General features: G+C 53.0%; 1 protein-coding gene across 5 annotated transcripts in view; it reads left to right on the top strand.

Annotated features, from left to right (window-relative positions):
• The window catches only part of SYNDIG1 (synapse differentiation inducing 1), a 117,360-nt gene that overhangs the window by 67,126 nt on the left and 24,093 nt on the right, over positions 1–26,141 (top strand). For 4 of the 5 annotated variants that reach the window (XR_009522210.1, XM_060032920.1, XM_060032921.1 and 1 more), the window contains exon 3: positions 16,233–16,370. The exons of the other annotated variant lie outside the window; for it this stretch is intronic. Coding sequence is in view for 3 of the 4 variants with exons in the window: in XM_060032920.1 (XP_059888903.1) it covers positions 16,233–16,370 (138 nt within the window). In the remaining variant the exon portion in view is untranslated. The remainder of the gene's footprint in view (positions 1–16,232; positions 16,371–26,141) is intronic. 5 annotated transcript variants of the gene reach the window in all.

Below are 26,141 nucleotides of genomic sequence, written 5' to 3'. Positions count from 1 at the left end.
ACGCCAGTCTCTGTGTCTAATAACATTTGTTGTCTTCAGGTCTATTGTGTGTGGCATCAGTACAGCTGCCACAGCTTCCTTATTATTACAGTTTGCACGAGGTATCTTTTTCCATCATTTTGCTTTGAGTTTATTTTTGTCTCAGAATTTATAGTGTGTCTCTATAGAAAACACATAGGTGGGTCTTGTTTTTTTAATTGTCTTACAATCTCTGTCTTTTGATTGGAGTATTTAATCTATTTGCATTAACTGTAATTTTGTAAATGGTTGGATTTATGTCTGCCATTTTGATTTTTGTTTTCTACATGTTTCTTGGTTTTGTTATTGTTGTTCCTCTTTTGCTTCTCACTGCCTTTTGGTGGCAAATATGCATTTGCACAGCCTCACATCAGCCTGGGATGTGAGGAGAGATCCCCAGGCCGCTGTGGTCCTCTCCTTTCCAGGAGCTCCTTGTTAAATTCTTGAGTTATCCTGCTGTCTGCCACTTGGCCCAACCAGGACTAGAGCCATAGTTTGGGAGAGCTGCAAGATTTCCAATTTGTATCTGGGACCGGAGTTTCCACCCTGTGCTCCCCAGTCAATTCAGCTCCTTCTAGCAGTGAAGCTTCTGGTCTCCAAGGGTAGCTCCACCCTAGCAGAAATACACATGGCCAAGCTGGTGGTGGATTTAGATCAGCCCAGAGCAGGAACACCCCAGACTCACACTATTCTGACTCAGAATTTAGCAGTGGTTCGTAAGCACACGCCCCTCAGTTTATCGTTGGCCCTGGGTCAGTGCAGAGTGCCCTGACAAGGCTGTTTGGACAATACTGTTCAGTCATTTCTCAGGGACAGGCCTGCCTCCTGGCTCTGTTATACCAGAAGTTTTGCAGGATATTATTTGAAGTACTAGATGCATTTCCCAACAGGCACTAGACATGGACAAGAATATGTTCAAATGCCCACAGATGGCTGGTGGTTAGGTTAAGAATTTTAATCGAATTAATTATCTTTAAATAATAGGACATATATCCACTTACAGCATTAGGAAATTAAATTACTCATTTTCCTCCCTTGAGACAGTCTGTAAATAAAGAAATGTATTTAGATATTCCAGTTTCTTTGGATCTATGCGTGGACCATTCGCACAGGAAATCTGTTTTATTTCCTATAGTCACGTCTTACCTAGCACTCCTCAAGCACCTCATTCTGTAAAGAGGCCTGTGGGAATAACTTCTCACCTGGAAATTAAATTTACCTTTACGAAGTAAATGTTTTGAGGGCATCCTACATACTTACGATTTCCAAAGACAAATTCAAAACTATTGCGTGAAATACAAGCATGATTGGAACAGCGGTGCGCTATTTACCGGTTTAATTTTCTATGTCAAGGAAAACTCTCATATAAATGTGGGACTTGCGGCATGTTTCTTACACAATAAAAATCAATATCGTTATACTCTCATCTCACACGTGCCAGGAAAAGGCACTGGAGCCTGTAATTAGAGCCGTTTGATGAGGAGAGCACCTCTGAGGTAATAAACCCATCTGTCATAAGAACACAAGGGGATCGTTCGTCACGTTTCCCTGAAACACTTTCCGATAAGCAGAAGGGTTGGGACATCAAACCAAATTTGTATGCCAAGGAAATAAAAGTCTTTTTACTCATTCAAGCTCACACTGATCTCTCAGCTGTGGCTTCTGAGCCCCTGCTCAGAATTGCAAGTGGGAGAGAGCCATCCGTGTAGCTGTGGCCACCTGGAACTGGAATCTTTCATCGTTGTAAGACTACAGTTACTGTAATGAAATCAGCTTTTACGTATTTATGGGTAGCTGTGAGCTGAACGTGCTAACACGGTAAATGTGGTTTGAATAACAGTGAAAGGCGGGCCCGTGATTTTGGTGAATCTCTTCCATACGCAGTTTTGAACAAATACCAGTAAAATTTTGTTCTAAACCAAATTGGGGTTTAATAAAGTTTCCCCAAGCTTAGCCAAAGGTCCACCTATTTCAAGCAATACTCATGTGAACAAAACTCGGTACCAAGAGGATCCTTTGGAGTCCCCGAGGGGCAAATTTGCTCAACGGTGCATGAAACGTGTCTCCTCACGGGCCTGCCGCTAACTCCTGCGTTCAGCGACCTCCAGGTGTGCAGAAAACGCTCTTCATGGCCTGGAGCCCAGGGAATGCCATTTAACCTTGGCCCATGGTAACCAAAACCTCAGCTCCCACCTGCCACATCATAATGTCATAATGACATTATGTCATAAGAAAGTTTCAAGTTTGTTAGAAGAAGCACATCCTTTGAATTCAAAGTATTGGTGATGACCACGTCCTTTTTAAGGGAATCGTGGGAAGTGTCACCCCCATATTATGGTCTGTTCAGCTTTCTGTCCGTCCCGCTGCTGGGGAAACAATGGCAGCATAACCACAGAAATCCAGGATGAGCCCAACTTTATGACTGCCAATATTTTCCATTTGTTCCCTAACAAACCATTTCACGGCGTTTCCTAAAAACAGAAGGAAAAGCTCGCAGGACTGACACACAGGTAGTTTGGGTGCCTTGTGAATTCTGAGATGCAAAAAGAAACTAACACGGGGGAGGCGGTGCAGGTGGCCGGCACTCGTGGGCTGAGGTTAAGCTAGGTTTTTGATAACAAGAGGCATTTGGCTGGTGCGAGAATCATCAGATCGTTCAGACCGTTAGCAGGTGAGGGAGACTCCATCGTTCCGGATGCAGAGCCTGCACGCCCTCCTCGCGGCCCCGGGCAGCGGGTGCTCGGTGCTGATATTCACCTGGAGGAAACAGACACGGAGGAGGCAAGAAAGAGGTCTCGCTGTGCAAAGTGCTGAGGATTCCCGTCGGGCTTGTCTCCAGGGAGGGTGCTGCCCGTCTTCACAGGTGGGAGGAAGCGGGATGGCCCCACCTGGCCTGGCCTGGGTGTCGGCAAGGGTCCCAGAAGGAAGGCTGTTTCCTCCTGGATAATGAAAACCACGCTGCGCACCACAGCCCCGTCACCGGAGAAACACGAGGCCAAGTTAGGAAAACAGCCTTTGTCCAGTTAAAGAACAAATCCACGCAGCAGGATGTGTGTGCTGTTGAGAGCAGTGTTAGTGGGAAAATGTTCCCTTTGCACGGTTGAGAGCAGTGTTAGTGGGAAAATGTTCCCTTTGCATGGTTCATCTGAGGCACCTGTAAGTCTTCATGTCGTATGAAGCAAAACGTACACCAGCCTGCGGTAGTGCCGTGTGGACAAGTCTGGAAAGGTGAGAACCACCAGGGGGTCTGGGGGGCGTCTGTGTAATCATCAAACAGGTAAAACTTGAGAAGTCAAGGAACATTCCTCAGAGTGGAAAGGAGTATATTGAGAAACAGAACACGTTGCTTGGAGTCATAACCTTACACAAGACCTTACCCAGAGAGGTCTACACTGTAAAATGCAGATTCAGGAAGGATTTAGCAGAGAAAGCAGTGGTGTTTCAGGGAGGCTTGGTGGTGGAGGGTCAGGGATGCAGTGGAGGGACAGCTGTAACCTGAGGTCAGATCCCAGAGGATACCTGTCTCTCCAGCAAACCATCCCGTGCTCTGCTGGCCCAGGCTGGGTGAAATCTGGACATGGTTCAATATGGTAGATTGTACGGGATTTTCCTCTCGTGTTTCTTCTAGACAATAGATAGATTTTCAAGCCTTTGGTAAGCTAGTCAATTACTGTGTCTCCTCTTCTAGTACTTTTGCTTTGATCCCTTTGATACATCGTTAGGTAGCAGATCACCCAAACTGAGTTAAATAAAATGCAGACACGCAGGGGCCCCGTGAGCAGTCGCCCACCCCCGTCGCCTCGCCTCTCACTCTGTCCCCACCACCTCCAGCCTCCTGGTCCCCTCCGTTTCCCAGCCCCCAGGCGGCTTGGACCCAGAGTGTTCTCTCCTCCCCTTCACTTGGCTGCCTTCTCGCCAGCATCCAGGTCGCAGTGCTGATATGCCGTTGTTTATGTGTGTGTGTGTTTACTTGATGACTTTCTGTCCTGTCGGACACGGCCGAGCCACCTTAGGCTGAGTTTCCCAGAAGCAGACGCAATGCAAGGATTCATGAGCACGTGATTTACTAGGAAACGTCCCCTGGGAGACCAGCCGGTCAGCGGGGGAGCAAGGGGCAGCGTGTCAAGAAAGGAGGGGGTTTCAGACAAAGCACAGAGGGGCCCAGCCTGACCTCGGGACCTGAAGGATGGGCAGTGCCCCCATGGCCCTGGGGGCTCTGGGCGAGTGGATTTTAGCCTCCTGGGAAAGGAGCAGAGACAGGAGCTCCTGGATACACCCCGAAGCTCAGCACCGAGTGGGCACCTAATGATCCTTTGTGCCGATTGGTTTCTTAGTAAATGAATGACTGTCAGAGGAGCCCTCCTGGTCAGTGTCATGCTTTTTTCAATAGAAATGAAGCCAGACGCTACCTGTGTGAGCACCCAGGCTCCTTGAGGTCTTCCTGGTGAGCATTTATGTGACCTCGACTTTGTTTAATGAGGTGCTTTAAAAAGTGTCCCACATCAAGTGCACGGAGCAGACACGGGACCCGGGCCTCTGGTACTTAGCGCCCCGTAGGCCCTGCGGCAGCCCCGGGGCCTCCGCGTGGGACATCCTGCAGCAGCTGACTCTGTGCTGAAACACAAGAGCAGACCATGTTTCCCACAAACCACAAAAACGAAGACAGGCTCCAAGTAAGGACTAAGGAGAAAGCACGACGTGAAGACTGTTATGAACACAGTGCCATCGGCATTTCATTAGAAAAGAGAGAAATCGTGAGGTCATTCTAGCCAGACAGAACTGCCCCATAACTGCAGGGGGAAGGGAGGAGAGGAGCCGGTGCCCTGACAGCCCTGCTCAGCCCCTGGCCAGTCCTCGGTGTGTCCATGGGGTTGAGCGGGAGCAAAGCGCCCAGTGACAGCCATGCCACTCCTCTGGGGAGGACCAGCATCATGTCACAGGGACGTAGTCAGAGGTGCTTCTTATGCACAAGGACAGAGAACAGAAGGACTGACAGTTTGTCACCGTTGTTGTTTACCTGCTGAAGCGGATGTTCGTCCAGAGGTAGGTAGCAGGGCAGATAACCGGGGACGTTCCTGGCACACAACGGTGGAGAGACACCCCACCCCCCACCAGCGATGGAGCATCCCCCGTGACTCCCCATCCAAACACCTCTCCTGAGCCTGGCAGCCTCCATGTGGGCAGGTCCCGGCTGGCTGGGGTGGGGCCTGGGCGTCTGCATTCCTGACGGCTCCCAGCAAGGCCGACACTGCAGCCCCTGGACCACACTGTGTGAGCAGTGAGCACAGAGAGCTCCGCTGACCAGTGGTCCAGGCGGCTTCTAACCCACCTCACAGACAGAGAAGGTACAAGGCTCACCCTTTCTGGAAACGTTTCCCTCTCTAGAGAGGGGCCGCCTCTGGTACCCCTTTGGATGCCTGAGGACCCATCTCTCCTTCTTCTAAGGATGGCCCTTAACACATGGAGACAATGCTCACCCCCAACCCTGCCCTCCCCGGGGTCCCCCTCTTCCCAGCAGGGCATCACTTTACTCCCCTCACCACCCTGGTCGCTCTGAATCCCTCTTGAAATGAGTCGAGAAATGGATAATCCGGAGGTGATCTGCCCCCTGTGAAGCAGACTGGAGGTCCCTGACCCCCTTTCTGGACCCTCCCTCCCCGAGGCCGGCCAGCGCTACCGGGCAGCACCTGCACCACTGGCTGCCTCTCTCCGGTCCCCACCCCCGGCCAGTCTCTTTCCATGAGTCCTCACTGCCTCACGCTTAGCCTCAGGGTGGCAGGGGGAAGGTGAGAATGGCTTGAGATCCTCTGCACCTGTCTTCTAGAAATGCAGCAACTGCTGCAGCTTCACAGAGGAGGCAGGTGAGCTCCTGGCTGGGTAGCTGCTGGAGGCTTGGGCTATGTCCTGGCTTCGGGCCGTGTGCACAGGAGGTCAGTGTGCTCCTACGGGCTCACAGCTCTGTCCTTTGTTCCAGCTGGAACTGTCCCCCCATGACAGCCCCATCTGCTGTCCTTAGCATGGGCTGGGTGCCCACAGGAGGCCAACCACTGATCTGCCAGCTTTGAGTCCCTTCGCATAACACCTGGAGTCCACCTGGCGGGCAGAGCGTCTACATTTGGGAGGCGGAAGCTAAGGTAGGGGTGACAGGGATTTGCAGGAGAGTTTGGATGGAGCACAGCTGCCACGTAACGGAGAGAACGGGCACTTCCCCAAGCAGGAGATACGAATGGCAAATAAGCACACGGAGATGTTCAACATCACTACCTTCCGAGAAATGCAGACTAAAGCCAAGACGAAAGAGCACTGCACGGCCCTTAGGATGGCGGAATGCCAAGAACTGACACCACCAAATGCTGGTGAGGACGCAGAAGCGGGAAGGCCTCTCTGGAAGACAATTGGTCATTTTCCTGTAAAAACACCAACACCGAACAACCCAGCAACCCCATTCCCGGGTATTTACTCTAAAGAAACGAAAACCTATGTTCACACAGAAACCTGCACGAATGCATCACAGCCTTTATTAGTAAGAATCAAAAACTGGAATTAAACGCCCTTCGGTGGACGAACGGAGGAACACACAACGGCACCTCCCTATCGTGGAAAATCATGCAGGAACAAAACAGAGTGAACTGCTGACAGCCCCAGCAGGCTGGGTGACCCTCGGGGCCTCATGCTGGGGGGGCTGGTCGGGGGTCTTGCATTGGACAGGGTCGGTGTCCTGATTTAGGTGCTGGGTTGTGCTTATGTAAGAGGTGGCGGTCAAGGATGTGGGACTCTGTTCTATCTTTGCAGTCCCTACAGGAACTCTGTTCTATTTTTGAAACTTTTATGTGAGTCTAAAATTGTTTCAAAGGGTATGTGTGTGTGTGTGTGTGTGTGTGTGTGTGTGTGTGTGTACACATATACATCTCTGTGACAAAGACTTAGTTGAAGAGTTTTTAGATGTGACATCACATCTCACACACACACACAGAGTGAAATAATCTATCTGTATACATACAGACACATATTGTATAAGGCCATCTTTAATGAATTTTAATACTCTATAAGCTTCAAACTAACTAATATATCATTTAAATATCTGCTTTCCTTTCAATAAAGCAGAATATTTCAGAACAGTAAATTGGGAAATTAGTGATTTTTAAAAAACGGCTGGTATCTGATGACCTAGAACAGCCCCAGCCAGTACCTTGACATACAACCAGAGGTTTTCTGTAATGCGATCTTGCACAGAGGCAGCCCTTGGTTTAGAAGATATTCTCATTCTTACAAACTAGGGAGCCCACCTGGGCCATGGGCACATGCAAATGTGCAGGTCAGTGGCGAGGGGCTGAAGGGTGAGGGGCTCTGGGGTCCCCGCTCCCAAGTTTCGGGCAGACGGCTTTCTCCTTGCTGCAGAGATGGGAGACGTAGCTCCAGGGGCCTCACACTGTACAGGGGCTGGTGCCTTGGGCCAGTACCTGATGCTATGAGAAGATGAAGGAGAACTCAAACAAGCCAGGCGGGGGATCCACAGTCTGCCCTCACCGGAGCAGCACAGGCGTGACTCCCACTCAAGCCAGAGAGGTTTCTGGAGCCTAGGGTGGAGGGCATGCAAGGGTCCGTGGAGGGAGGTGGCCGCCAGCCTCTCAGAGGAAGGCACGTGGTTCCCACCTGCCCCTCCCGTGGCACCAAGTAGCTCTTGCACTTCCTCGGGAGTCAGGGCCTTTCTGGTGGGTGGACAGAAGGGTGAGGACAGGTGGATGGACGTTGTATCCCCATAGCTTGTTCCCGGGAGGTGCATGCTCCGCTGGGCCCTCCACCCTCCTCGCCTGTCAGCCAAGGGCAGCATCCCTGTGGGCCCTAGTGAGCCACCCGCTGCCAGATTCGCCCGGGAGACCTTTGCGACCCGGGCCCCAGTGGTGGGCATGCGCAGCCTCCTGACTGCTCAATGCCGCAGCTTTGTTCCAGAAGTCGCCCTGGGCTCCGTGGGCCTCTGAGCTCCCGAGGGCAAGTGTGTGACATCCAACACTACTAAGCAGCTTCTCTGTGGAAACATAAAGAGGACGAACTTGATGAAATACCAGCGTAAAACGAATTATTCACGTGTCATGAAAAGAGTGAATTTGATATTTTTTTCATTTTTCCCTGCAATGCTCACAGCGTTTCCATTAAAGCATAATGAAAAAAGAGGGGAAAGTGTATGCAATTTTTAATCCCCAAAAGAAAGAAATTCAATTTAAAGTATAATTGTTTTCCTCCTAAAATGGCACACGTGTGAGGGGTTTTTTGACTTTTTATTTTCGAAATAATTTCGGACAGAAGAATTGCAAGAACGGTACAGACAACCCCTATATATGGTTGTCACCCGGTTTCCTTCAGTCTTAACGGTTTACCGTGGGTGCGTTCCCATTCTCTCAATGTACATATGTTTTCCTGAGCTCTTCGCAAGAAAGTGTCAGACAAGATGTCCTTTTACCCCTAAATGAGCCAGTTGTATTTTCTAAAAACAAGTTCAATTATAAAAGTCGGGAAATTGAAATCGGTACAATACTGTCATCTCGTCTATAGACCTTATGTACATTTTCCCAGTTCTTTCAACATTGTCCTTTATAGCAAAAAGCAAGAGTCAGGCCCAGAATCCAGCTCAGGAGCCCATCTTGCATCTTCTTGCTGTGCCTCTTTAGTCCTCTGTAATCTGGAACCTTCTCTGTCACCACCCTCACTCCCTTGACATGCTTGGAGAGTACAGGTCGGTTATTTCACGGGGAGCCCTCCCTCTGGGTCGTCTGGGGATCCTGCTGCTTGGATTCAGGTGACGGCGCTCTGGGCAGGACCGCCGCGGAGGACATGCTTGCCTCCCCGTATCGTGTCGCTGGCGCGTCCCTGGTGCACGTGCCCGTGACCAGCGGTGACTCCATCCCGTGTTGCAGGCGGTGCCTGCCAAGTGTCTCCTGGTTGAGCCACGTTTCTCTGGAATTGATAAGTGTCTTGTAGGAGGTGCTGTGTGAGGATGGGGCATCCTGCTTGTCTCTGGTTGTTCCCCTACTGGTCTTAACGTCCTTCACAAGCTCCTAACCCCACTGTTCCTTCTGTATTTATTAGCTGGCATTCAGCTGTGGGGAAGAGTTTTCCCTTCCCCCGTATTTATTTGTAGGCATTTATTACTTCATTTCAGGCTGGACCATTGATTCTTACTTTATGGGTCCCTGTCCATCCGTTACGGTATTTACTGTGTGTTTATTCTCACTTTGTTACAGATTTGACAGCAGGCGCCCCTTCTGGTTGGCTCTGTGTCCTTTTGACACAGCTTGTCATCCATTAGCCAGTTTACCATTATTTCCTGCGCAGAGAGCTGTCCCAGGTCTGTCTTGGATGTTGACGGCCCTGACCCTGAAATCAGCCGTTTCTCCAAAGCACCCTGGCTCCTTGTGTTGGAGAGCCGTGTCTAGAAACCAACGTCCGGGCACTGGGTCTTCTCAGCACCTGGGGGGTGGGCGCGTTGTTCCCAGGCCCTCCGGCAGACTGAGCCAAGAGAAACATGTAGCACATAGGTACATAAACACACCTGTGTAACCATGTGTGTGTACACAGACATACTTATTTTTTATCTACTTATAGATAGAAACTAACATCCTCAATCCCATCCAAGCAGCTCACACCACTACCACACACTCTTTTTTCACCTGCGCTTTATCCCATGCGGTGGATGCCTCCTAGTTTATGTAACCACTGGATGCCTCATAGCTTATGTAACCACTCTCGTTTGATGGGCATTTAGGTCGTTTCCAATATCTTGCAGTTACATACTACGTTGCCATGAATAACCTTGAGCGTCTGTATTTTTCTATGATTGGAGGTGAATCTTCAGAATAACACCTAGAACTGAGATTACTGAACCAAAAACTCAGCACGTATTTAATTGTGTTGCATGTCGACAGATCTGCTTCCTAAGGTGTCACAGTTTGCATCCAGCCAGGCTGTGTGCCCACAGCCTGACTGACAGGATGGCTGGTGGTGCTTTTTCATCGTTGACAACTCGATAGGTGAAACATAATATCTCAGTGTGGTTTTCATTCTCCTTTCTCTAAGTGAGGATGCACATCCTTCCACCTGGACCAGGTGAGGCCAGCAGAGCACCCAGGCCGCGAAAGTTCAGATGCTGACCCTGCACTCACGTGAGTCAAGTCCTAGTTCAAACCAATCCAAACCCACGGTGCCAAAACTATCAATAACTTGGACTTTCCATCTGCAAACCGTAGGTTACCCTCTGGCAACCGTAACGTAAAGGGGAAGCAAGATCTAAAGCAGCGACCATCACCTCATGCAGTTGTCCATGTAGCTCTTAGGTGCAGAATATCACACGTGGAAATAATGCAGGTTTGAAGCAGGGATTCACATTTAGAAACTGCATCCGCAGGTGATAAATCGACATGCCAGGGCTGGGCTCGGTTGTGACACCCACACCTGTGGCTGGTCCTGGAGGGCTGTGTCTGTGTGTATTTCCTGGTTTCTTGTCTGATGTGGGATAAGCCCTGGTCGCAGCAGTGGAAAGCGGCCCGCACTCCACACGGTCTGCTGGGGGCCCCTCTCCCCCACCAAGTCCCCTCACTCCCTATAGCTCTGCGTGTGTACAGTGCTCATTCCAGGCCCAGGGCCTTTGCACACGCTAGTCCCACCTCCTTACTGAGCAAGGGGCCTTCAGAGGGGCATCACAATTTCTTGGACAAAATCTGAAGTCCAGTGAACAACCTGATTATATCCACACTGTGAAAACAAAAACACGACAGTGGAAAAATAATATAATTTCCAACATAGATTGACTGCTTGCTACATGCAGGTTGGTTTTACCTGATGCCTGTAGTGTTATTTTAAACCAGGTCTTCTGTCTTTGAAAACACACGATGTGTATTTGTTCTTTGTGCCTGTTTATTTGGAGGTAGATGGGATTCATCATCCTGGATGTCCACGTTCCTCTGTGTCCCCATCTTCTCACCCTCCCAGACGTTCGCTGAGTGTGGTGGTCTTGCCCTGGTTGAAGTTTTAGGGTGTCTTAACCCCCCAGTTCTTCCACAGCCTCTGCAGCAGATGCTCTCAGCCCACCCCCGAGTATCACCCCTGCAGGAGAAGCCCCCTGGCCTGGCCTTTGCCTACCTGAGGACCTTCTTTGGGCCCTGAAGGCTTCCCCGCAATGTGGGAGAACCTCTGCCCCCAGGCACTCGCCAAAACTGCCAGGAGGCGGTTCCCCGGGGGTTCCCTCTACCACATGGCCCCCGAGGTCCCAGAGGGACCAGGCTCCAGGCACCCACAGAGGACCTGCCTTGGTAAAACGCCCTTTATAGGCTCTGGTCTGGCCACGTCCCACCTCCCCTCTTCCCTGCCAGCATTTCCCATGGTCCTCTACCAAGAAAACAAGTGCACCCAGTCCTTGACTCAAGATCTGCTTCTGGGGGAACTAAACTAAGACGGGTCCTGAGAACGTTTTGTAGGACTGTCCTCAGGACCCCTGAGCACTTCCAGATCAGAAGAAGGGCAAGTCTTAGAGGGAGCCTGTCATCGTACCCCAACCATCGGATTGAAGACCATAGCTGGTGAGAAAACGGTGTTTAAATTGATTCAGGAAAGTTGAGTAACAGCCCCCCGGTAGCATTTAGGGCACAGCGTGTTTAGATACTAAAATATGTCCCCCAGGTTCCATGCCGTTGAGCCCCCAGACCCTGCACTTCTTTGCATCTATGACCCCGTGTGAAATACACGGAGTGGGTCCCCAGCAGAGTCTGGTTTTGATTCATCTGATTCCGGGTAAAGGAGAGGCCAGTGGGCCTGAGGTGCCAGGGGAGCCTGGGCCAGAGGATTCTGCCGAGCGCTGAGGGATCTGGTCTTCCATAGCTCACCTGCCCATGGAAGACCCCCAGGTGGACACAAGTGGACCAGTGGGGCTACCCCGACAGTGCAGGTGAGGGAGTGTGGCCCAGCGCCCTCCCTGCAAGGACTTCAGGGCTCCCAACCCAGGCAGTGGTCAGGAGAGGCATTTCCGTCCGTGGCTGTGGAAGCTCCAGGTGTCAGCGGCGCTCACCCACACTCCTCGCTCCTCCGACGTGGACGGGATGTTGCAGCCCCAGAACATCTGGAGGGTCTGTGACCGACACGAGGAGGATGGGGGGCTGTGTCCACCTGCTTTTGTCCTCGGTTCTGTCCATCAGCTCCCCTGGGTGAGACAGCCTTGAACCTGACCGAGTCACCGTCCTCCCACTGTGGTCCCACCTGAGTGGACGGTTAGGACCCTAGGGCTCACAGGAAGGAGAGGAGCCTGGGGCAGCGGGGCTGACTGCCCACGTGGAATGAGGGCCCGGTTCCTCCCACGCACTCTGGGCAAACCCTGGAGCCTGGCTGCTTCTCAGATGCTGTCCATGTCGGCTAAGGGCATTTGGGAATTCTTCATGCATTCAACACGTGTGCTGTTGGTACCTGCTATGTGCAGTCTGTGTGCTGTCCCGTGTGATGGACGCTGGCCACCTGTGCCACCTGAGGCCCTGGCAGGTGGTAGGGTGGCTGAGGAACTACGTCGGGCATCTTTGATTTGGGTAATTTAAGCAGCTCCGTGGGGCGGTGGTGCCTTGCTGGTCAACACAGACTTGGGCTCCGCGGGCTGAGGCTCTGATCTTCACCCTCAGTGACCTGGTGGGTCTGACCTGCATCTCAGGGAGCCTGGGTGCTGTGCTGAGTTCCCATCCTGCTCTGCCAGCTGCTCCTTGGGCCCCCGACACAATGTCTCCAAGCAGGGCCTCAGGGAAGTCCTGAGGGATCCCACTCCACAGGAGGACGGAGGGTGGGGGGACCCCCCACCTGTCAGCACGTCTGTGTCTTGGTGAGTTTCATTGCCCAATAACCTTGCTTATTGTAGAAAAACTATACCCCAGAAACGCAAAAAGAAAAAAAAACAAAAAGCACTGATATGCCCGCCATCCAGACGCATCTGAATTTCTGACTTTCTGGAGGACATATGACTTCTTCCACTTTCTACCCTGGTTTTTCCCTCGGTTATTACAAGCACCTTTCCAGGGCAATGAATAAACATCTACATCCTCATTTTCCATGACCACGTAGAGTCCTCTGTGATTTCGCAGTTTTGAAGTGGTGTTGTCGGGGACACACCGTGCAGGCTCCACAGGGCATCCCGATCCCGAGTCCATCCTGGTCTCCTCCCGCCGCCCCCGCCCAGGCCACGCAGAGACGCTCCCCAGAATTAGGCAGCAGAGAAGGCCAGGGGCTGAGGAGCGAGTGGGGCTCCAGGGAGCCGGGCAGTGGTGAGGGGACAGTGAGACCTTGAGAGAGACGAGGGCCGAGGCCGAGCCCCTGCACCCCTTCACCCTCGGGGCTGTGCTCACAGGGCCGATGTGCGTCCCGCCTGGTGCTATGATTATCCTAGTCAATCTTCCCGAGGAAGAAACCCCAGGGGACAGAGAGCCAGCTCCCTGCGTGGAGGTCATGGACGAGGGCGGACTGTGTGGGCAGTGGTGGGCTGGGGGAGGAGGACAGCAGCCCCTGTACTGCTCTGCCCCCTCATAGTATCTCTTCCTTCAACCACGTGAGCTGTGAACGTCTCTGGAAGCGTCCACCCTGCCTTGCAGATATTCTAAGCTAATGCCCCGTGAAGAGGATTTTCAGAAACAGCTGCTGTGCGTGGTGTGTTTTCTCTACTTGGTTTGATGGTGTCTCTGTCGCCACCCGCCCCCAGGGTCCTCCTCTCCTCTCCTCTATCTGTTGGTGCGATGCCCATGGCCACTTGTACCCACAGCACTGCCGTGGATGGGAGGGAGATGGTACAGAGGGCTGGGCTGTTTCTGTCTGCCCTGTCATTTGTCTGAATTTTTAAAAACCTATTTGAATGAAAATTGACTAGTTATTTTGGTGCCGTGTAGCCACAACTTTGTAGTTTACAGGTGTGCTTCCCTTATGCTCTAAGGAAAAGTCTGTGAAGACTTTGTGGGGGGAACCTTTGCTTCACAGGCATGGTGGTGTCATTTGAAGTTGTTTCCAAAGATAGGGGTCGACGCCCAGGCAGCCCTGTGTGGTTTGCGGCCTCAGCTGACACCACACTGCTCACTGATTGCGGAACTTTCCACTGACCACCCTGGCCACTGGCCACCAACAGACCAGTCGAGAAGTGGTTATCAAAATCCCAGGGCCAAGGGGTACAGAGAGGACACCCCAGCTTTAGGCAAGAAGCAACTAAGGGCAGTGGGGTTGATTGGTGGCCAGACGCTGGTGTCCAGACAGCTGACAGCACAGAAGTCTGCAGTAAGCGGCCACTGGCCAGACGGTTCTGTAGTTTGGGGACACTGTAACCGCCCAGATCCCAGCAGTGTCCTTTGTAAAGTAGAAATGACAAGAGAAATAGCCACAGCAGCTATTTCCAGATTTGGAGTAAGATTCCAGCCAGCCCAGGTATTTAAACCCTCAGTTAACGAAAACAAAACCGAAAAACTCCACCGCAGCCAAAAGCCTGAACAGGTGCCCACAGACAGAGCTGTGGCTTGGGTGCATCCAGACCCGTCGAAAGACGCGCATCCGCCGGGGCGTCTGTCCTTCAGCCCCGTCCTCCGTGTCTCTCGGCGGCCTCGGATCCCGCCCTGCAAGTGTCGCTTCAGGGTCCCTCCCCAGGCCCCGTGCAGAGGGCCATCAGGGCAGGTCGGCTGTTGCAGCCCAGCCTGAGGCTCCGAGTGCTGTGCTCCCAGAGTGGACACCATGGGCCTCCTGGGCAGCTCGTCCTGGGGACCCTGCCTGGCGTCCTTCACCTGGATGGAAGGTTCTGGCCTCCCTGCGGGCCGGCAGATGTGCGTCTGCCCCTCAGCCCTCAGTCCCCAGACCCCACCGAGCGAGATGCCTCCCTGAAGGCTGCTCGTGCCCTCTCTGCAGCAGTGAGGATGGGCCTTTCCCTTTCCCTTTATTGTTTGAGAGGTGATGCTGCAGAGGAAAGACAGGGATTCCGCAGACCTGGCCCAGCGGAGGGGAGGCTGCAGGGTCCTGGAAAGATGACCCCAGGGACGGTGACCAACCAGGGCAAGAGCCTGCCCTGCAGGAAGGAGCTGGTCCTCACTGGGAAGGGATGCCTGGGATTGGGACCCATGGGGTGCATGCATGTGTGTGTCTGTGTGTGTGTGTATCTGTGTGTGTTTGTGTGTCTGTGTGTGTGTGTGTGTCTGTTTGTGTCTGTGTGTGTTTGTGTGTGTATGTATGTGAGTCTGTGTGTGTATTTGTGTGTGCGTGTGTGTGTCCATGCGTGTGTATCTGTGTGTGTGTCTGTGTGTCTGTGGGTGTCTGTGGGTGTGTCTGTGTGTGTTTGTGTGTCCATGTGTGTGCGTCTGTGTATCTTTGTGTCTCTGTGTGTTTGTGTCCATGTGTGTATCTGTGTGTGTATCCGTGTGTGTGTGTGTCTGTGTGTGTTTGCGTATCTGTGTGTGCACGTGTGTCTGTGTGTGTATCTGTGTGTGTCTGTCCATGTGTGTGTATCTGTGTGTGTGTCTGTGTGTGTGTCTCTGTGTCCGTGTGTGTGTCTCTGTGTGTGTGTGTGTGTGTGTGTGTGTGTGTGTGTGTGTGCGCGCACATGCGGGGGGCAGGTGGGTACCGTGTGGACAGTGCATCACCCACTTCCATCCTGGGCCCCTAGAGAAAGTCCCTGTTTGAGATTGGGGTGAGCCCCTCCAAATTCACCAGTTTTCTCTCAGATGAGACACAAACAGTCCAGCAGGAAGCTTCTAGCACAGGCTGAGTAGAGGCTCTGATTGGCAGTTTTACACGTGTTTGATTAACCAAAACAGGAGGGACACCCGGGCTTGAGACCAGGCCCAGTGACGTCCTTACTCAGATCAGAGTCTAAGGCAAGAAGGGGGTTCAGGGCAGGTCCTGGCCCCGACACCTGCCCTGCCTCACCCTAAAACCAGCTTGAAGTCTTGGAACAAAGAGTGGACTCCAACTCTGCCTGTGCGCTTCCCACCCAGCCCCGTCCTCCGATGGTCAAACCTTCACCCAGCTGTCCGCACCCCATCCCAGAGATCCGCAGGCCTGTGAGGTTTAATCTCCCATGGAGCAACCCAGAGCCCATCCTTGGGGTTTTTCTCTTCCTGTGGGGGACACACACTTGCCAGGAGGGCTCGCCAGGCCTGAGCCCCGCTTCGGGGGATGATGGAGAGACCCCTGGTAACCTCGCTCTCCATCCCCATCTCTCCCGGCAGAGCGACTACTCCAGTGACACAGAGAGCGAGGACAACTTCCTCGTGATGCCCCCGCGGGACCACCTGGGCCTTAGCGTCTTCTCCATGCTCTGCTGCTTCTGGCCCCTGGGCATCGCCGCCTTCTACCTGTCCCACGAGGTAAGGCCTCCCCGTGGGTTACGCGCACACGGCTGGTGCACCCAGGCCATCGAGGAGAGCCTGCTCGGGGGCGGAGAGCCATCTGGGGGGACCGGGCAGGGGGTGCCCAGCCTCACCCCATCAGGCCCGGGACACATCCTCTGACAGTGGCCACTGGGAAAGCAGCGGGTTGGGAGCCCGGCCTCCACGCCAGCGGGACTGACCCCATGTTGGGCGCGGACTTGGTACACACTGGGAATGGAGGCAAAGCGGGTTTGGTTTTCTTTGTGAAAGGCTCACACGTAAAATAGAGTCCAGTCTTGCGGCGCCTGTGTGCTTATCCCAAACTAAGGTTCTGGAGGAAACGGCCTGTCTGGTGGGTAACCGTGCCCTCCGTGCTTTAAGGACGTCGATTCCCAGCCCTTTTTCACGGCAAACGTCCTCCATGTGCCTTCACGGAGCCCAGGTTTTGAAAGATTTCCTCTAGCAAATGGGGAGCCTTCATTCAGAAATGATCTACATTCCCGTTTTTATTAATCAAAGGAAGATGTGTACTTGCCAATTAAAGCATGAGTTTCAGCATCACCTGTCATCCCCACCAGACGGGAGATAAAGGCAGCCCCTTCCGCTGGCCCCGGAGCCCACCGCGTCCTCAGGGCACCGGGCTCCCTCTCCAGCATCCAGGGCTCTCGGGCCTACCGGCCAGGTCTCACGCTTGAAGCACTGATTCCTCTGGGCTTGAGAACAGACCCCTGGCCTCTCACTGCTTCTTGCCATTGTCTGTACTGATTCGGTTTTTTGGGTGAGTGGAGAGTCCCTTTATGTGTGTTCCCGTGTCCCCTGACCCCCTTTTCCTGACCCCACGAGGAGCAGGGGGAGAAGAGGACCCACTGGTGGCCCCCTGAGGGCAGGCACCCTTTCACAGGGACACTGAGAGGCCCCAGAGGCCCTTCCAGGGGGACGTGGCAGGGCCGCTGCTTGAGGTCCTGTCTCTGGAGGATGGACGGGTATGGGGAGGGGTGATGGGGACCGTCCTGCACCGCTGGGGTTGGGTCAGGTGGCTGTTTCACGTCCAGCTTTGACCTGGAGGATGTGTCTGAGCTTCTCTTTTGTGACTTTGTCCCACAAATGCCAGAGGCCTCTGCTCTGGGGGCACAAGCCGAGGCTGCAGGGCAAGACTCCAGGCTGTCAGGGGCCTGAGCAGCTGTGGGTGGAGCGAGGCCGGGATCTCCCAGACGCAAGCAGTGGCCGCGGTCGCTGCGTGCACCAAGGATTGGGACGCACAGCGGGACCCAGACAAAAGCACATGGGCAGATGCCCTCGATGTGCAGATGGTGTCCCCAGAAGACCCCAGGCCCAGAGCCCAGCGCCCCGTGTCAGCTGCGCCCTGAGCCTGGGTTAACGCGCTGCAAACAGGCAAGAGGGTTTCTCCAGGAGAAGGAAGCTCAGGAGGACAGAGCCCAGAGAACCAGGGCCCAAGTGTAACGTCAGCCACCCCCTGCATCCCAGTCTTGACACATGGAGGGGTGAAGGGGGCGGCCCACTCCCAGCCTCCCAGCCTGGCCTACTGACAAACCCCATCACCCCCAGGGCGTGCCCTCCAAGCCAGAGCTGTGTTCTGATTGCCAAGTTGTAGAACGGGACTCATATTTTTACCATGGGTTCCACAGGGCAGATGCTCCCTGTTCAGAGAGATGCAAGTGGACATTGGTGTCACTTGTCACCTGCCGGCAGAGGCCAGGTGAGCCCTGGATAAGCGGGGGCTGGGGGTGGGGCTGCCCAGGAAATGTTGTCTACGTGCCGGGATGCAGAAGTCATCCCTGGTCTTGGCTTCTCCACGTACTCTGGGGGAGGCCTGTCTCTGGGGCAGGGCAAGCCGTGCACAGCATCCTTGTCTAAAAGATGGTAAATATAATAAAACTCCAGCCATAGTAGAGGAGACTGGCATGAGATCCTTCTTCTCAGAAAGTAACGTTACCCTTCACACCTTAAGAACCTTCTAGACTCGGGCCTGATGAGTCAGGATGTTTAATACCTTTGATGGGAAAGGATTCTGATCATCCGTTAACGGCAAGTGAAGCAGTCTCCGTGGAGGCCGCTGGTCACATTCTCAGGGGTGAAGAGCCAGCATTTTGAGGCCTGCGGGGTTGCCTTTGCTGTTGGAATAAGAGAAGGGGCTCTGGGGTCCCCGGCCCTCAGCCCCTCTTTTTTTTGTGCTGTGAGCGTGGACCCCTCGGTGGACACATCTCCACGGGAACTCGCGGCTGAGACCCTGGCGCGCGGGTCCCTTCAGGGTCAGCGTGGCTCTGGACTGCACTGCAGGCCCAGGAGCTGGCAGCCCCTGGCACATGGTGCTTCAGCCCAGCCTTGAGCCCACCGGGCCTTCTGTTCGTGCCTCTTCAGCCTGACTGTAGATGCAGGAAATCGGAATTATCGGCACACACGTGGGTCCCCAGGTCAAGGGACACCTGGAAGGAGACGTGGGATCTTTTCTCCAACAGATTTTATGATTCGAAAAAGGCCTCAAGTAGCAGTAACAGTGGTGGTAAAAGTGTCAGGGAGGTGGGTACCACCTGCACCTCTGGGCCCGGCCTGCGTTGAACACCGCACACCTGCCTTCTTGGGTGGTCCTGGCCAGCAGTGTCGACATCCCCAGCTCACTTAGAAAGGCGTGTCGTCTGGCCCACCGACCCGCTGCATCAGAGCCACTGGGGGAGGGGGCGTGGAAACGGCTTTTGAACAAGCCCTCCCCCCGCTCCTGATGCTGCCGTAGTCTGAGCAGTTGCACACGCGTGATCTCATGGGAAGTCCGTGACAGGGCACTGCCATCACGTCACTTTGTGGCCATGGGATCAGGGGTCAGTGAAGGCGATGGCGTCCTAAGGCCACCTGCTGGCGGTGGGCCTCGCCCCCGGCCTTAGTGTGGAGGCCTGAGGGCAGCGTTTGTCCACAGCTTCACTTTACTCCGGTGCTAATCATTTGATCCAGCTCCCAGTGCAGGCAAGTTTTATACACTTTTTACAGAGGAAGGTGTTGTGTGTAGTTTTGGTGGGTCCACCCAGAAAATGATGCTCTGAATGATGTGGAAGACAGAAAGGACCCCAAATTTGCTGCGCGATGGCTGTGAGCTAGTTGATGTGCCCACTTTATCTTATTTAATCTTGGCAATGAGTCTGAAAGGTGGGAATTTATTATCCCCATTTTTATGGATGAAAAGACTGAAGTTTCAAGGGATTAAATAACACAGAAATCAGAGAGGTAGCAAGTATGGATACATGATGCAAATATCAATGCTTCTAACACTTAAAATCAAATTTCCTGCAACATAACTTTGACTTTTATCTGCAAACAAAAATAGAAAAGCACAGCTCTCGCTTCTAAATCTTGTCCCCACCTGCTTGGAGCGTGTTACAGTGAGGAAGAGAAGCCTTCTAGGCGGGATTGGGCGCTTACCTGGGCACCTTCACCAGCAGGGCAGGTGTGAGCTTGAGACTGGAGCTGGAAGACCCTCCCCGACTCCCCAGCCCACCTCCGCTGCCCCGAGGCCGTGGGTCCGGAGCTCCCGCTGGCAGGAGGCCTGAGCGCTCCGTGTACTGCGTCGGCCTCAGGCATCTTCTACATTTGAGCATCTATTATGTCTTGATTTCACTTCCTAAAATGTTTCTTTCCTTTCTTAACTGCATTATTATAACTATAATTAAATGAGAAAAGGGAACTAAGCGTCAGATTATGAATTTTATGAATAGCACCAGAGTTTCAAAGTATTCTTTAATATTTCCTAAAGAATCTCTAGCTGTCTTCTGCAGAAGGATCACTAGTGCTATCATTAGAAGCAGAAATCTATAGTTCTTCTACAGAGACCGTGTTCCTCTTACAACAGGAATGTTTCTTAATTAGAAAATTGAAGGCTGGGTTGAGGAACTTAGATTTTCTGTCACCTGAATTCCCGTTCCTTCCAGCGCTGACAGGAACTCGCCCTGGCTCTTTGCATGAGTGGCCTAGTGCAATGGGACGAAGAGAACAAAGCCCGTGGGAGCCTTATTCAGACTCAGAAGTGGCATCGCCTTGTGAATCAAGGATGGAAAGCCCCGGGGGGCTTGCCGAATCCCGGCTACACGTGTGTCTGATGCAGAGACCTGCACACCCGTGTTCTGTTCAGTCATTTCGTAAAGATGAACCATGTGGCTGATAAACGTGGCATCTCTTGAGGGTGTCCAGACCCAGCTGGGAGGAGTCACCGCGGCTCAATATCGAGTCAAGCTGCTAAATGCTCTGGGCACGCGCCACACGCAGGTCGGTGAGCAGCCAGCACGAACCCCTCCTCCTCTGGGCGCCCTGGAGACAGTGCCGAGCTCCCTCCTCTGAGCTGCCCACCAAGGAGGGGCTGCCACCAGCCGTAGGCTGAGGGCTCCCCCCAGGAGGAAGCAACAGAGACAGAGGTGACCTGGGGGGCCAGGGAAGACAGGGCAGGGCTGGAGAGTCTTGAACGCAAACTGGAGTCTGTCTATTAACTGAGCGTTTTAAGCCAGAGAATAAGGGTGGGCAATACAACAGCATAAAGGGTGGTCAGAGGACACGGCACGGAAGCAGCACGTTCTGGAATAGAGTCAACTCAGAGCAGAATATCCTTTCACAAGAAAGCAAGCAGACACGTGTGCCAGGCACTGCAGGGCCTCTGCGGATTTCTGCTGCGCAGCCTTGGGGTCTCATGAGGCAGATGCAGCGAGACGGGCCTCTTCACCTCCCTCCACCCTCCCATCCGCCAGGAGCTTAGTTACAACAAAGCCTTGAGCGGCAGATGCCTCAGATGCTTTTAGGAGCTGTCACCTGTCCATCTCTAACCATTCATCTCACCAGAGAGACCGGCATTTCCACGTTCTCTTAGCTAAACCTTGTCACAAACAAAGACAGGTTTTGGAAATGCTCATTTTTTTTTCAAAGTTGTGTGCTTAGGACAGGTGCATTACATAAAACTGGACCCCGTGTCCTCCACACACTCAGTGGTGTGGTTTATAATCATCCGTAGGTCTGGAGGAAATGTTTTATATATGTCACCACGCACCTCTTTTATCCTCAAGTTCATTATTCTCCGATGCCCCCTGATTTATAGTAAGTTGAGTACCGCCTGGTGACTGCGTCTGTAAGCGGTAGCAGATTCAGAATTAGCACAAGACCCAACTTCATACGTGAGAGTCACGGGTCCTCTAACAGGTGGAGTTATCATCTGGTTTAGCAGGGTAACTAAGTACTAAAGCCATGAACTCTGCTGGAGTCACAGAGGAGGACCTGGCAAAGCCTGTTCCAGCCCCAGGAGGTGTGGAGAAGCAGGAGTGATGGGACCACCTGGGAAGAAAGATGCTACCAAGGGGGCGAGGGGGTGGGAAGGATTTGGACCAGGCCCACCTCTCCCCCCAGGGTTATGGTGAGGGAGCGGCTAGGCTGCAGGAGCCCCACCAGGCGCGGGAATGGCACTGACTTTGCAGAAATGGAGTATAAACGTGACTAGAAGGATGGCCTGATATATCAGATGGATATATTTTAACCTGTATCAGGAAAACATGCAACACAGCTTAATGGTCTGGAGTGATCACTTTCCCCCTCCCCTCCCCCTTCTCTCTCCCTCCCTCCCCTCCTTCCTCCTCCCTGGATCTCTCCTGCCCCATCTCTATCTCCCTCTCCATATGTGTATTTGATATGCTGATTGTAGCTTCTGAGAGCTGTTTTGCAACTTCTGGATCTAAACAATTCTGTATAAATATTAATGATCTGGTGCAGCCAGGACAAATCAGATTTCTGATCTATTTTTCTTCCTCCAGAACGCATGCTGGAGTTGAGTCACTGATCTCAGCTTGTGTTGGTGGATAGATGAACAAATGCATCATATCTGTTCTGTTCCCTGGAGCGTATTAGATGGATTTTTTGCAGTTATCGTTTATGCATCGTCTCAGTAATTACTATCTCGATTTTGTGATTATTTGTCTGGAGCAGAGAAACCCGTGCGTTGATTGTCCAAGGGCAGAGCCCACACAGTGCCTGGGAGTCCAGAGTTAAAATCCCAGCGTGTGTTACATTCTTCCCTCTGGCCTCATGCTCACCTCAAATTACGTTTGCAAATGCGTGATCTTTTTGCTTTTAGATGATGTATATAAAGCTGTAAGGACGTAGCCCCTAAAAGCATGGTTGGTCTTTTCTTTCCCATCTCTTCTGAGATTGAGGCTCTGCACAGGTCCTATGACATCCCGAGGACCGAACAAAAGGTGCAGTCCCAGGAGCTCCTGCTTCTGTGCAGTGGCCCGTGGCTTCCGTGGCTGTGCCTCTGAAGGCTGAGTCCAGCCTGCCCAGAGCCTAGACACACTTAGCTGAACATGCCCTGGTCCATGACAGACGCCAGTCTCACCACAGGCGTCCCTGGATGTGGCCACGGGGAAGGCCAGGCCACTGATCCATCTCACTCTCTGCAGCACGAAGCCTCACCTCACAGGCAGGACAGTACCCCCTGTGTCTGGACTCACAAGTATAGTGATGCCAACAGAACATAGAAATTCGGGAACAGTTGTGATGAGTCACTGGTTGATGAGCACATCATAGATTCTCGTGGGAATGAGGGTCATTTGGGGTACATCTCTGATGTTTTGATGTTGACGATGATGAAATTTAAGTCTTCCTCACTGAGAGACCCCTCACTGGACTACCTCAACCATGGGGCCAGCTAGCTGTACATGGGAGTCAAAAGTACTGATGACATTACACCTGCACCTTGGCTGTAAAAACTGGTGCAGCAAGAGGACGGGACCCTGGCTCAAGACTCTGGGTGGGCTGCTCTCAGGAGGGCCCCTCTTTTCTTGCTTCCTTGATGAGCTTCGGCATTTTCTGGCACTTGAGGGTTGCGTGAATCCCAGACATAGAGCCTAGAAGATACTGAATTTAGAGCTGGAAAATTACCTCGAGCACAGCATGTACTGAGACCTGCAGTCTCTTACCTGTGTGTAAAGCTTCTCATTCTTATTTCCCTTCTCTCCTTTTAGACGGGGCATTCTTCATTTCTAACCTTCGGTTTTATTTAAATGATTGGTACATATAAATAGGAAGGAGTCCTTGAAACACACCTGCAGCGCGTGTTTACTTTGGTCTGAGCTTTGCGTTGCGGTGATGTTCACACACACACGAGGGCAGGGTCGAAGGAGCCCCACGTACTCAGCGTGAGCTGGTTGGGGAGAGCTGTGGAGCCGGCTGCCTCCAAAGTAATTCAAAGATAAATGATGAAGCAGCGAGTTCTTAGATGACACGACGCAGATTGCTTAGGGGATGCAGGAAACAGCAAGACGTGGAGGCGGAAAGTATCCTTTAGAACTGGCCCTGCGCCGGGAGAGAGCAACACGCAGGTGGTGAATTTGGCCCTGGACCCTTCCCATCCCCCATCCCCCATCCCGGCCCATCCATGGTTCTCCAGGAAGTGCCACAGTTTGGGTCCACTTGGGCCCATCTCAGTCCCACGTGGACAGCATCACCCCTCAAGGCCCCAGCACTGCCTGCTTCATCCAAACTGAGTGGAGGTTTCAAAGCCAGCCTGAACCCCAGAGCTTCCCCATTACCCCCATTCTGCCATCACCCCAGCCTCCTGCCACTCCTGCCTCCCTCCAAGACCACCGCCCCCATCCCAGGCCCACACTGCCCACCACCACCAGACTGGGTCTCTGGGGGTCCCTTCTTGGTCGTCGAGAGCCACAAGAGCTTCCAAGGTGTCCAGGATGGTTCACAGGCCCAGAAAGTACCAAGAACAGACTGGCAGTGCTTTGTGGTCCTCCCGGGAATCTAAACACAGTGGAGATGTGGTAAGTCCATCTTGAGACCCTGCCCCTAGAGCTCAATTCTAAGATGATTCTCTGCATTCCTGAGATGATTTTGCATCATTTTGCCTGGCCCTCAGAGGTGTAACAAGTGCCTTGCTTTCCTCTGGAAATGACATGCAGGGTTTGAAAACCAGAATGGAGCTTGTAAGTGAACAAATCTTCATCCAGAGCCATCTGTGTCCACGTAAGGATCCCTGGGCCTTGCCCATCAGGGGCGCTGGGAGTGCGTTTGTGCCTGTCCCATCGCACAGGGGGCAAGTGCTGGTCAGACCTGGGATCCTGAGTCACGCTCTGCCCACAGAGGGTACAGCTGATCGCGCTGGCTCTCAGGCTGATTTTCAGGTAATTGGCGGGGTGTCTTGCAAGGACTGATCACAGTGAGGTTTGATTTATTATGCATGAATGTTGGATGGGGGGTGGGGCACAGAGTTCGGCTGACTCTCTGGAGTCTGAAGGAGGCCGGAGCCCCGAGGGTTGCAGGTCACCTCAGTACATGGGGCCACTCTTCCCGAAGCTGTCCGGTGGCATCCCTGGAGGCCGGAGCCCAGGGTGCAGGGAAGCACCCTCTGCAGCTTTGCCTCTCGGAAGTGTGTCTGTCCTGCGGCTGCAGCTGCAGCAGGAGCTGGCGGCTCAGCTCCGTGGTCAAAGGGCTGCTTCTGTCCTGGGCCAGCTCTCAGGCACGGTTCCTGGAGGAGTGTCTGGAATCTGCTCCTGGGCCTGGACCTGGAGATGCTCAGGGTGTTCTGGGCACCTCCATTCTTGGCCTAAGAGCCTGTCCTGAGAAAGGCCAATTCTTTCTGAAAAGTCTTTGGTACTCCTTGTCACCACCTGTGACCAGGGAGGCCCTGAGTAACTGAGTTCATTTCCCCAGAGGGCGGCCCTTCCCCAGCAGACAGAAGCCATCTGACTCCAGCTAGGGGCTTGGGGATGTGGGTGTGCTGTCTTTACTCAGGAGAGAGGACTTTGCCCTTTGGCACCAGGACAGAATCAGATGTGGCCCCAAACACCCCGCCATCCGATCGGGAAGATCGTGACTCCCTGCCGGGGCCCACCTGCTGCCCTGGTCTCCCCACAGGTGCGAGAGGAGATGGGACGCCCCGGGCCCGACGCAGGCTCCCGGCGAGCTGTAAAACCGAAGAACGGCCTGGGCAGCAGGACATAAAAGTGTCCTTGACGCAGCCTGCACTAACCTGCAAGATGATTAACTTTATTTCCCAGTAACTTAACAGAATTCAAAAGCCAGGGGACAGGCTTAAAGCAGAATCAGCTTGAGCTATATGTCTAAATATATCTAAACTCAGAGCTCTTCCCCCTCAGCTCCCAGCAGAGGATTATAATAATCGTTTGTCATGGTCAGAAAGCTTGCCTGAAGGGTTTCAGCTCACGGTGGTCTGTGGATGGAGCGCGTTGGCCACGGGGGCGCTGCAGTCCGGCTGCATCTCCAGGATGTGGTGTTCGTGGTGCGTGGCCTGAACAAGAGTTTAGTAAACACACTCTGTCTGCTTGGTTGGCATAAAGACAGAGACGGGGGAGCAGGTCCAGGAACCAGAGGCCTGGCCAAGACAGCTCTTCCCCAAACCGCCCGCTCTTCTTGGCTGGAAAGAGGCACTGTGAGAGGGACTCATCCAAGTTCCTAGGCTGAGATTCTGTGGTGGTCAGGGCAACAAGTCCACTGAGACCTCGGGAAGCAACGAGGAAATGGGACGAGGAAGGGTTTCTGGCCTTCGGGAAACAGTCAGCCCTCCTCGGTCCTTCTTGGAGGTGGTCAGGGAATAAATAAGACAGACCCACGGTTAAAGTCCTAACTGACAAGCTGCTGTCAAGGAGGAGTCCTGCTTCACCCATTTAAATGCTCAGAATAGAGTTCTTTATTACACTGAGATTAATGTAACCCAACGGGCATGTCGGGGAAAGCAATGAACAGAAGGTAACAATACCTGAG

Source organism: Delphinus delphis, chromosome 15 (assembly GCF_949987515.2).
Source record: "Delphinus delphis chromosome 15, mDelDel1.2, whole genome shotgun sequence".
Taxonomy (NCBI): Eukaryota; Metazoa; Chordata; class Mammalia; order Artiodactyla; family Delphinidae; genus Delphinus; species Delphinus delphis.
The sequence above is the reverse complement of the archived record's forward strand: the minus strand, read 5'-3'. Positions and strand labels throughout refer to the sequence as shown.